Source organism: Argentina anserina, chromosome 6 (genome assembly GCF_933775445.1).
Source record: "Argentina anserina chromosome 6, drPotAnse1.1, whole genome shotgun sequence".
Taxonomy (NCBI): domain Eukaryota; kingdom Viridiplantae; phylum Streptophyta; class Magnoliopsida; order Rosales; family Rosaceae; genus Argentina; species Argentina anserina.
In genome coordinates this window covers 1,825,588-1,837,839 of record NC_065877.1, presented here as the reverse complement: position 1 = coordinate 1,837,839, position 12,252 = coordinate 1,825,588, and the positions used below count along the sequence as shown (strand labels likewise).

General features: G+C 38.3%; 2 protein-coding genes across 2 annotated transcripts in view; both read left to right on the top strand.

Moving 5' to 3' along the window:
- LOC126800743 (elongation factor 2-like) overlaps window positions 1-12,252 on the top strand; it is a 138,644-nt gene that overhangs the window by 285 nt on the left and 126,107 nt on the right. The window lies entirely within an intron of this gene.
- On the top strand, window positions 3,794-9,332 carry LOC126800756 (vesicle-associated protein 2-2-like). The gene is made up of 9 exons (XM_050528168.1): window positions 3,794-4,017; window positions 4,769-4,875; window positions 5,274-5,344; window positions 5,452-5,533; window positions 6,131-6,246; window positions 6,313-6,495; window positions 6,672-7,112; window positions 7,969-8,046; window positions 8,760-9,332. The coding sequence occupies exons 2-9, from the start codon at window positions 4,827-4,829 to the stop codon at window positions 8,895-8,897; spliced, it is 1,158 nt and encodes a 385-aa protein (XP_050384125.1). The 5' UTR covers window positions 3,794-4,017; window positions 4,769-4,826; the 3' UTR covers window positions 8,898-9,332.

Below are 12,252 nucleotides of genomic sequence, written 5' to 3'. Positions count from 1 at the left end.
TGAATCATTGGAATTGGTCATTTCGAATGACGAGAATTAAATATTGAGCATGTGATTTAATTTGTACAATAATGAGTAGATTATTGTACGTGATTTTAACGTTGAGATTTGTTAAATCGTTTTGTCTTCGGACGTGTTAAAGAAATATGACATGTATATGATAAAGTGGATGGTATATATATTGTATAAATGGTAAATAAGTATATATATATATATATATAGTTTGCTATATTATATATTGTTAGGATTTCGTTTGTGAATTATGATCACAGTGGTGATGAGCATTATATATTGAGTACATGATGAAATTTATACGATAATGAGTAGATTATTGTACGTGTTTATGTCTTCGGACGTGTGTGGCATGTCGGAACCTAGCCTTTGGCCGGGCGAAAGTTACGATACAGTTAGAGCTCTAGTCTGTCTGCCGGACATCGGGTAGCGAGGAGGTTGCCTGAAGTCGGACTTAGGGTAGCGAGGAGGTTGCCCGATGTCGGACTTCGGGTAGCGAGGAGGTTGCCTGAAGTCGGACTTAGGGTAGCGAGGAGGTTGCCTGAAGTCGAACGTTGGGTAGCGAGGAGGTTACCTAATGTCGGGCGTTGGGTAGCGAGGAGGTTGCCCAATGCCGGCGGTGTACTACGTGAGGGGTAACAGAGGTGTACCAGCGCTCATTAGTACCCGTATTATAAATGCATTTGGATAAACAGAGGGGTTACCCAATTGCTCATGAGTACTTTCATTTTCATATTTTTGGGACAACCAGATGGGCCGTCCATTTACTCATGGGTGCATTTATATTTGTTGATTTGTGGATTCCCGTATATATTGATATGCGAGTTATGTTTTTATTTTACTCATACGAGCTGTAAAGCTTACCGGGTTTGTGTTTACAATCCCGGTGCACCAATTCGATGGTGTAGTGGATAACTCTGCAGGTGTGGATTTGCGGGAATTGACGGACTGCTCAGAGAACTTGAAGTTATATATTTCCAGCTGGTGCGAGGATGTTGTGTGACTATTTTGTAAGGTTGTTGTGAGGATTATACATTTCCATTTGTTATAATGTTGAATTATAATTTGGTTTGTAATAGTCGGTTTGACTGAGTTGTATTTTGAACTCAGAGATGATCCGCTGTGGCATTTTAAATGATTTCGATTCGTTGAGATTGTTTGGTGTTTAACGACTTTGAAATTTTGAGTTTTTATGCTCGAAATTTTAGGGTCGTTACAGACTCACTCTCTTTAAATTATATTTTAGTTATGATAAATTTTTCTGTACTACCTTAGCACCACGTGGTAATATACAGTGGTCTACTTTTCCAATCACAATTTAACACGAAAGATTTAATCAAAAAAAATATTTTGTAGCTATTTTGTTAAAGACTATTTTAGGTTTCTTTCTAAAACCCTAAACCTTAAATTCTAAACCATATACCCTAAATCTTAAACTCTATACTCTAAATCTTAAATCCTAAATCATCAATACACATGAATCTCATTTTACAAATAATAAAAATATGTTAGATTATATTTTTGGTGTAATAAATCCATATGTCGAAATATAATAGGTAAATAGTATCACTAGACATTATCACATGGTACTACGGTAACATATCAAAATTTCTAGTTGGAGATCTTCTTCAAGCAAACCTTCAATATGAGAAAATCACTATTGAGATATTCTTCTTTTTTTAAGGGTTTAGAACCTATTCCAGTTGGAGGCTCAGTCCCACGCCCCGTTCCGAGTTTTTTTCACTATTGAGATCAAACCTCAATTTCTATTCCTCACCAACAGAGATCGAGTTTCTCCAGCAATGGTTTTCAGCGCCGTGATACCTTTACATCACTATCTGGGTGCTACCACCGCAAACAGCCGCAAAAGACGTACTACTGCCTTACCTCTCTTCTCTCCTGCTGAAAGGTCCAAGAGATGCATACCAAATTCACCACAATCGACAACCACGATTTCTGATCTCCCCGACTGTATCGTTGTCGAAATACTTTGTCGAATTTCTAATCTTAAGGCCATATTCGGGTGCAAGCGTGTGTCCAAGCGCTGGTTTGATCTCGTATCTCTGAAACTTATTTTGTTCGCCGGGTTTCATCTAGATTTAGTAGGCCAACAAAGCCTTACCTGACTGCTCGTGTTATGCGCCACTTTGATGATTACAAACTCGTACCCCTCACCTCCACTCGTTCCATACTTCCAGGGATATATTCAATAAAATTCCTCCCACCTTTTAGAGCTGTTTATCACCGTTATAATACACCAATTGTGGAAGCAACTTTCAATGACTTGATCTTGTGCTGCGCAACCCAGTATGATCAGTGTGACAACTACGATCTGTAGTCAATTTCTTCAGTAGGAGTCAGATTCTTCTCACAAATTCCTGAAAGAAAAATAAGACACTCAACGATATGGTAATTCTCTTTTGTCAGACAAGTTATCTTTACTAACTATATCTATCAGAGAGTGAAAGTTGCAAGGCTGCCTCATTGCAAAGAGTTAAAATAACAAAAAGAAGATAATCGATGCCAGAAGACTGAATAACAGTCAAGTTAAAATTCTCAACAGCCAGTTCACTTCCCAACGGAGGGTTGAGATTCTATGTAAGTATGTAACAGAATACTTCAAAAACAAATCAACGTACACTACTTTTAACAGGAGTACTTTGAACTAATAACGGATTGTTAGAGAATATATAGAGATAATATCTACATGCATGTTCTACTACTTCATCAACTCATTGTGTAATCGAATTTTGAGTTGTGTTATCATACGTGGATCTTTTCAAAATATGCAACATGATAATGTATTCAAAATGTTATCATTTGAGATTAAGTCGGCCCTATCGGACTGATGTAGTACTAATGCTGTGTGTAAATTTGCTGCGTCATAAAGGTAAGCAACTTTAGATTCCATCAAGTAAAGCTTAAGAACAAAATGGAAAGCATAAAAGAAAAGGAGCAAAGAAAACAAATTATACATCTTACATCCGACGGTTGATAACATATATTATTTTTTATCTCACTCACAAGATAATATATACCGTCGGATATGGAATGTATAACATGCATCAATATATATTAATTTTTTCGTATTTTAAATTCGAAAAATGCCGATCGAATTAAACAAACTATAACCTTTAAAATTCTCGACTACTTCATGCCAAGTGTGTACACATTTCACTCTCCAACTGTATAGTACTCGTTTTACACTATATCATATAGAAGACCGAAAATGAGAGAATCAAATGAGAGAGACGAAAAAGAGAGAATATTTTAAGAGTAACACATACATCTAATCCATCAGATACACCTCAATAACTTAACACATACTAAAGAAAACTTTAGTCTTCTATATTCAACTATCTTGATTTTTGTTTAGAAACAAAGTATTTTATATGCATGGCGTGCATGATACAAGGCCTTAGTTTGTAGCCTTCAAAATTCTCGACTATTCCATGCTAAGTGTGTACACATTTCACTCTCCAACTCTGTAGTACTTGTTTCACACCGTATCAAATAAAAGACGGAAATGAGAGAATCAAATGAAAAAGACGTAAAAAAGAGAATATTTTAAGATCAACACGTAGATCTAATGCATCACTTACATCTCAATGACTCAATACATACCAAATAAAACTTTTCTTCTACTATCTTGATTATTTTAGAACATAATATTTTGCACGCACGACGGCGTGTATCAGATCTAGAGACCGCCCGACGGGACTCGGAAGAAAATAATAATAAAACAAAGTATAAAATCGCATTGCGTAAAAGTGCAAGTAAAAGCCGGTTTAAGCAGTGGGAGAGTTGGAGAGAAAGGAGAGAGAGGACTCAAGCTCTTAAGTGGGGGTCATCCTGACGGCCGGTACAACCACTCTCTCAGTGTTTTCAGTCCACCAAATCCATCACCATCTCTCTCTCTCTCTAGGGATTTGAATTTCACCGACGCCTTCAAATCTTCATCGCTACATTTCCACCGGCGTCTCTAATCCTTCTCCGATTCTCCAGGTAATCGATTTTTTTTGTTTGAGCTCTGAATTACTGATCCAACCGGCGCCGTCCACAGTCTCCGTCGCTGATCGGAATGGAGTACTGTAAACGGCGTCGTTTTACTTTAACCGCTTCCGTTTTTAAGAGTTTAGCTCTGTTGACTGAGACTGATCGCCCAACGGCGTTGAGCTGCTGACTCGGTTTCGCGGTGAAACGAGTTGAAGCTTCGTCGACGGCGTCGTTAGCTTAGGTGTTTTGTTTGTGTTTTTACTTATGCTGTGTGTGATTTGATCGCCGGGACTTGACAGGCGTTGAGCTGACTCGGTTTGACGTCCGAGTTGAAACGAGTTGCAGCAGCTCCGTCTGATTTAGAACTCCGGCGTGTTTTTTGTTGCTCGTTTTTGCTGTGATTTGATCGCCGGCGCTGGACCGGAGTTGGACCGGCTCGGTTTGACTTCTGGTTCAATTTTGATTCTGAATTTTTGATTTGTGAGTAGCCGAAAGAGCTTTATTAGGATTCTAATGCTATGGTTTTGGGATCTAGTGCATGAAACTTTTTATGCAACTTTTGGTTTGCTTTGTCCCTCTTTTTTCTTTAGCTCATATGCTACCGGGTCCCAAGAACTCTATAATTTCAATCAATATGTTCATTTTCTAAGGCTTTAAAGAAGGTGTGGGTCAGCAGACACCCTTGTATTATATATATTGTAATTCATTTTTTTGTTTGTTGATGTAGTTATTGATCTGTTTGATTTTGATTGCTATGCAGTGAAGAAGGAGATTTGCATATCACTGTGTGGCGTTTGGATCATTGCGAAGGTTTGATCATGATGAATTCAATTGTGGAGATTCATCCCAAGGAATTGAAGTTTGTAGGTAAGCTCCATTATTGGTGGATGGTCCGTGCTAATCATTTTCTTTATGATTATAGTATCTTGATTGTTGTTTGTATTTAAACATTATGGTGTTTGATTCTTGCCGGATTCATGTGCTTGATCCTACATAGTTGGAACCAAGACGTGCTCTGTGGATTAAAGGATTAGTTTGCCTATTTTTTGGATTAGAGGATTATTGTAGTTCAGCTCTAGGCTTACTGAATGAAATGCATGTTCTTTTAAGTTGGTACCTTGGAATGCTTTACACTTCCATAGTTAGATTTCAAGGTTATGCTCCCTTTTTGGTGTTGCTTGTGTTTATCTGGGGCATGATAGCAATCAAGATTATACATTAACTGTTCTCTGTGTCCTGTAAACTGACTGTATTTGTTTTTATAGTTGAGTTGAAGAAGCAAAGCTCATGCTCAATTCGACTTACTAACAAGTCTGACCACCATGTTGCTTTTAAGGTTTGTATTGTATTTTGTTTATTTTATATAATATCAAAGTGAATTGAATGGTCTTAATGTTAGTTAGAATGCTACACAAATTAACAAATTAAAGGTTGAATTTGCAGGTTAAAACTACATCCCCCAAGAAATACTGTGTGCGGCCAAATGTAGGTGTTATCTCGCCAAAATCAGTTTGTGAATTCTCAGGTATAACTGTTCATGCACCTCTCTGAGTACGCTGATAATTTATTTGAATCTCCATGTAAACACAACCTTATTAGTAGTTGTAGGAGCATGAGTGTTGAAGTTTATTCCCCATTCTTAAAAGAAGAAAAGTATTTGACTTTTTGAATCATTATATACCATATAGCACTTGCAGTTTGACATTATTTCTACAAGTTTGATGTTTCTATCCTATGGATGGATTTGGCAGAAGATCTTGGGACATTACAGTATTATACCGTTACATTTTTTCTGCTTAAGAAAGACCAAGATGTTGGCATTTGCCCTAGGCTCAAAATGCAATACGATTTGCTGTTCTTTGCATTCTATTTTCGTATCGTTTTCGCGTTTTGTGCTTTTGTTATAATTACATGACTTGTTAATTTAGTTACAATGCATGCTCTAAACTCCAAAGACATTATTCCATTTTTTATATCGTATAATGTTTTTTACGAAGATTAAGACTGACATGCTTTGGGCACAAAATGCAGTGCAATTTTCTGTTTTTTGCCTGGTATTTTCTGATTCTCTTCTCCTATAAGTGCTTTTGTAATAACCACATGACTTCCTTTGTGAATGTAGTTACAATGCAAGCTCCAAAGACAGCTCTGCCTGATATGGATTGTAAAGATAAGTTCTTAATCCAAAGCACAGCTGTTTCTTCTGAGACGACTGACGCTGATATTACTGCTAGCATGGTAAGTCTCGGTAGTTTTTTGGTAGCTTGAGAGTTTGTATTGGTTTCTCATTGTTTACCATCACAGTTCGCTAAAGATGAGGGTAAATACGTTGAAGAGAGAAAGCTAAGAGTAATCCTCATCAGTCCACCTAATTCGCCAATACTGTCACCAATCAAGGGAGACTTGAAGCAAGGGCAGGTCCATGAAGCCTCAGTGCTAGATAATCAAGTATTTGGTGGAGTGGAGACCGTACCCCAACACAAAATGGTTAGAGAAACTTTTCTTTTTGAAAATGTTGGATTCTCTCCCACTCTCTCCCTCCTCTCACTTTCTAAAAAATATTACCATTACTCGGCCTTATAGTGACTGACTGTCTCCTCTTATCTGCTGTTTGACCATATCCATCACAAAGTATTTGACCTGTTTTTGGTGTTACATTCCAGGTTACAGGGGATGTGAAGTTCAGAGTTGTCAATAGTGAGGAGTCAAAGCCAACAAAGGAATCTGAGGTAAAACCAGCAAAGCATGTGGAATTGGAAATAAGACAAGAGGAGGAGCTGACACAGGGAAAAGATGTGGGATTGAAACTACCAAAGTATGAGGAGTTGGAAGCAATAAAGGATGTGGAGTCAAAAGCAACAAATGCTGTGCACATAGAACCAGCCAAAGATGTGGAGTTGAAATCAGCTAAGGTTGTGGAACTGGAACCAGCAAAAGATATGAATGCAAAGATTGTGGAGTCAAAATCATCAGAGGATTTGCTTTTGAAACTATCAAAAGACGTGGATGCGGACAAAGCGCAGGTTGTGGAAGGTTTGAAGCTGGTTAAAGATATCAAGGAGATGAAATCAAAGCTACTTGAACTTGAATTCAAGCTGAGCCAGGTTTGGTCTATTCCGATTTTTTCTGTTCCAAATTTTGGTGATTCTCATTGTTTTTAATTGCTCGTACAAAAACTGTAGCAATATTTTGCTACATGATATCGGAAGAGTTTGACTATTATGTTTTTCTGATATACTATTGTTTTGTCCTTCTATGGTTTTCTTGCCTAGTAGGTTGTTGTACTGCTTGGTTTTAGATTGGGTTATCGAGATTGAGTTGTATGATCCCCACTTTACCAATTACAGCAGGGAAAGTAAAAATGGGTCAATAAGAGGCATATTCTCTTTTCAGCTTGGATGTTTGAATGTTATGTAATAGTGGTCCTCTTATCTTCATGCGGTGTTTGAAAACCAGTTGATGGTTGTTTTATAAACTAACTTCCTTTTTTTTGTTTGCAGTAAAATAAAATAAATCTTATTAATTGAAGATTGACTTTTGGAATTCAATGTAATACTTCATTAGTTATATCACATTCGTGGTGTTGTATACTTGTATTTCTATTGAGGGAGGAGGGTAAACCACTAGTCAGATATAACTAAATTGTGGAGAAACTTGCTAAGTTGTAATGTTTTCTTGGACACATGTTAGTCTGTTTCATGTCCCAAACTTTGATCAAAGTCAACAGTTAGCATGTTAGATATGTTTCTGGTCTGACTGGCTGCATAAATTTACTTTCTGTTTGAAGAATGAATTGCCTCCTTTATTCAAATGATGGTAATACCTTAGTTTTGTGTTGTTTATGGACCAAGAAAGAGTTTAAAATTTGGTTCATGTAGTTGCACCAATACAGGATTTGATATTGAAATATAATATTAACATGTTCCTCTTTTCCTCAATGTCTTTTAAAATTCTTTTCAGGCTCAAGTTACTATCTCGACACTAACAGAGGAGAGGGGTTCAAGCATCCAAGAGATAAAAGATTTAAAGGAGCAATTAGTAATTTCTCGAACTCAATCCTTTTCTTTTCTTGTTACTTAAAGTTTGTCCATTATGAGTTCCTGCAAAACTCCGTGTTTATGTCATTAATGGTCATTGATTGTCTAAGGCTTAGAGAATGCGGTGTCTTGTGGATCTAAGAAGTACATTAATTGACGTCAATTACATTCTACACTATTACTGTGTTTTCTCAAGTAATTTTCAATTTTCGGTTATTCTTTTTAGTTTTTTTTTAATGAATATACTTTATATACTCAAGGCATTATTGAAATGACTTTGGATCTCTCAGTCGCATCTCATGGCTTTCTCAACTCATAATTTGATGATCACAGCAGTCAGAATAACTACAAAGTTCTGTCATGTGTGAACTCTTTAAAATGCTCACTGAAATTTTGGTCAGAGCAAACCTACTCTCTGGTATGCTTCCCAATTAAAAGTAGGGGAGTAACATATATTCAGAAACTTGCAGATGTCTAGTCTCTGCTATAGGGCTTGCTTTAAGAGGGCAAATAATTCTTCGAAATCTGCCTTTTAAAATATATTGGAACCCTGCATTGCATTATATTTAGTGATGCTTCTTTTAAAAGGCACTTAATTGGATTGCTGAACTCTTTGTTTACAATTGTCTCGCTATAGTGATGTCTTTTCTATATCTCTCACGCACACAACCTGATTAAGCAAGAATTGATGACATTTGATGTACTTTATTGCAGGGGCATTTGAGTAAAGGTGGTGTGCAACGGGTCGAGTTCCCTGTTATAATTGGTTGCACAGTGGCACTTTTCAGTGTTCTCCTTGTTACAGCTATAGCTATTAAAAGTTTGTGCATGAAGGTAGCTTCATCCCTCTGAAGTTAGACAAATAGGTGTGAAAACCTCTTCCTTTTATAAGTGTATAGATGAGGTATGGTGGGGGGGGGGAATAGTCTAGCCGATATACTCAAAGTCAAGTGCAATGAATGTTCATAGGCTGAAAGATAAGAACTAATAAGCCATGTTATTGTTGACTACATTTCTTGTTCCGGGATTGTCATTTGCTGATGGGATCCATGGCTGTGAGCTGCTGAACCATTTGATGTTACTTAAAACAAATTAGGATGACAGTTGAGGAAGATTTATGTGGTAGTTTTACGTTGATTAATATGCAAACATGTTTTGGGTCTGTAGTGAGGACTACACCCATATATACTAGTTTATAAAATGTTGACTATTCTGAACAGGTTCAGTTCTCAAATACAAGGACGTATGGTTTTAAAAATGCAACTTTATGCTATTTAGTTTTGTATTTTGAATTCCTTGCGTAGTACATAGGGGAGTGTATCACCTTCCAATTTTATTTGCTATGTCTGTCTTGATTAGCATTTAGCAGATTAGATTTGTACAAAGATCCTACCTTTGTTTCTGTTATTCATCATTGTTCGGTTCGGTTCATACACCATGAACTAATCTTGCCGCACAATTGGCACATATATGCGGTCTCTTGCCAATTGATGCAACTCGTAATTAGCAAAATATGGGAGCAAGTGTGCTATCTATGCTCACAAATCTTGGCAAATGCTGGAAGGATAGCCTAGATAATGCTGCCATGCAAAGTTCCATTTGTTCTATGTAATACATGATTGCATGTATGTAAATGATGAAATGCATTCCAATCTGAGCTTGTGGGGGAGAAACGGTGGCTTCATTCATTACAATGACAAATGTAAGATGAGGACGATGATGTACTACCAACCATACCAATCCAAGTTCAACTCTTAAACTGTAGCATATATATATATATATATATATATATATATATGGAATTACTAGCATGCATCCTTTTGAAGATATAACAAGGTTCAATAATGAATTTTAGCTTGGCAAACTAGCATATTAAGCAAGTGTTACGTTGTTTTGTGCGATAGATCACTGCAACCCAGCTAGCTACCCCATATGATATTTCCATCGATCCATTTTTACCTCCAATTGCGAAATACAACCAACTGTAGTTTTGTGAGAATTGCATTATTGATCTCCGAAATGAGAGCGAAACTGTTGCTTTGGTCTACTCACCTAGCTTCCATGAGTACTAGTGATACCTCGATCATAAGTTCATAACCTAGAACGGAAGTGGGGGCAGGGCATAATGGAGGAGGTTGAGGGATAACTAGGATAGCCAGCTCATATTGCATGTGATCAAAATGATGATTAGGTTACAGTGTAGTTTTTTTTTGTGTGTGAAAATTTAGGTTGATTAGCTAGCTAGCCATCAAAGGTCATCGATCAATACGTACAGAAACTGGATGGGAAAAATATTCTAAACCAATGCATGGCTGGTAGATTTCACTATCATCCTATAAACTATATATAGTGACAAACAATTAATTATAGCGATAAGACTTGCTATAAGTTTACTCCACAACAAAACATAAGGATGGTAGAGTTGTAGACATATTATAGGGTTACCAGAGCAAATATAAACGCTTCCTCCGGGTAAATAATGGTCAACTGGTCATATTCGAATTGGTTACATTAGTGAATTAGTGATCGATAGCGACTAAGAATAGTGATACCTTACAAAGTGGCAACTGAGCCAGTGACCAATTACCTCCCCGTACGTCAATTTCATACACATAAAAACCTAGAAGTTCTCAAGCTAGGCTAGGGTTTTGGTGTGCATTAATTGACCTTTCGAATGGTGTAGAAAAGGATTTCTAGTAATCTAGTTTTATAACCACGCTTTGAACACATGCATGGGAAATCGATCGGTAGAACCGTAGAAGTAATTATTTACCATAGTACGTGCTCACACACTTCTTATTAGTTCTAGTTCTGAGTTCTTACACCGAGTCTTCTTATGGAACTCATCATCTCACGTACAGTAGTATAAATAGACCTACTCCCATCTTCACCAAAATCACACAAAACCAAGAAATTGCCAAGAAAACCTCCAAACAGATCCCAAACATGAGATCCCTCATCATCCTTTCCATTCTCTGCACCTTGCTCGACGGAGCTGCAGCGGCAAGCAGTTTCCGACTGAGAATCCTCAGGGAACAAAACTTAATGACCACAGTACTCCACCAAACACTCATCCACTCCTCCTCTCACCGCGCCTCATATTCTATACCAGCAGCGGTGGAGACCAGTTACGGCGGACTTTTCTACGTAAAAGTCCCGATCGGAACTCCGCCTCAAAGTCTGAACCTGGCCATAGACACTGCTAGTAGCTCTACGTGGGTTCAGTCGGCTAACTGCCGGAGGTGTTTCAAGGTCACCACGCCAAACTTCAAACCTTCCAAATCTTCAACATTCCGTCGAATGCATTCCAACGACGACATATGTGTCCCAGACTCTCTGTACGGACGGGGCAAGTTTTGCTACTACGAGTTGCAATACGCCGTCAACCAAATGACCACTGGAGACTTTGGCTACGACGTGTTTGTGGACACCGAGCTAGCGTTTGGCCAGGGTATGGATAACCAGATGGTGGATTTTAAGGGAGAGCCTAAACACAAGAATCCTATTGCTGGAATTCTAGGGCTAGGCAGAGATCACCCCTCAAGCCTAGTCCACCAGCTGTCATTGGCTACAGGAATGAAAAGCCAGTTTGCATATCTTCTTCCAATTGATGCAAAAGACGAGGGTTTTCTTCTCTTCGGAGACGAAGCAGAGCTTACGGGTTCGGGGGTCAAGTCAACACCCATTTTGGGTAATGCCAATGACTATTACTACCTGAATATGACTGGCATGAGCGTAAATGGTTCAATTCTCCCCATCAACCCGAAGCTATTCAAGTCTGATGCTGAACAAGGGGTGGTGATTGATTCAGGGAGTCAATACAGCTTATTTGTACCAGAAGCCTACCAAGCTCTCCAGGACGCAGTCGTCAAGTACTTCGATCTCTGGGCGCCTTTGCCTCTAAGCAAGTCTGGATTTCACCTCTGCTATGACTTGGACCAAGTATCACAACCACAAAGATCCCCGCTGGAGCTAGTTCCAACCATCACTTTCCATTTCGAAGGTGCAGACCTTCAACTCCAGCCAGACACCAGCTTCAAGGTCTTTGAAGACACACATGAGCTGTGCCTCATGATGCTGCCCATTAATAAACCTGAGTTTCCTAACATCATTGGGGGTTTTCAGCAGTTGCGGAACTGGTTTCAGTTCGATCTTGGAGCATCGAGACTCTCGTTTGTGCCAGTAGCATACTAGCTCGCTAGGATGC

Bases quoted from the DNA above. Each gene is read 5' to 3' on its own strand.
- LOC126800756 (XM_050528168.1), top strand. From the start codon at position 4,827: ATGATGAATTCAATTGTGGAGATTCATCCCAAGGAATTGAAGTTTGTA. The intron at 5,345-5,451 runs GTTTGTATTGTA...TTGAATTTGCAG, and splicing joins ACCACCATGTTGCTTTTAAG to GTTAAAACTACATCCCCCAA. The intron at 6,247-6,312 runs GTAAGTCTCGGT...TTACCATCACAG, and splicing joins CTGATATTACTGCTAGCATG to TTCGCTAAAGATGAGGGTAA.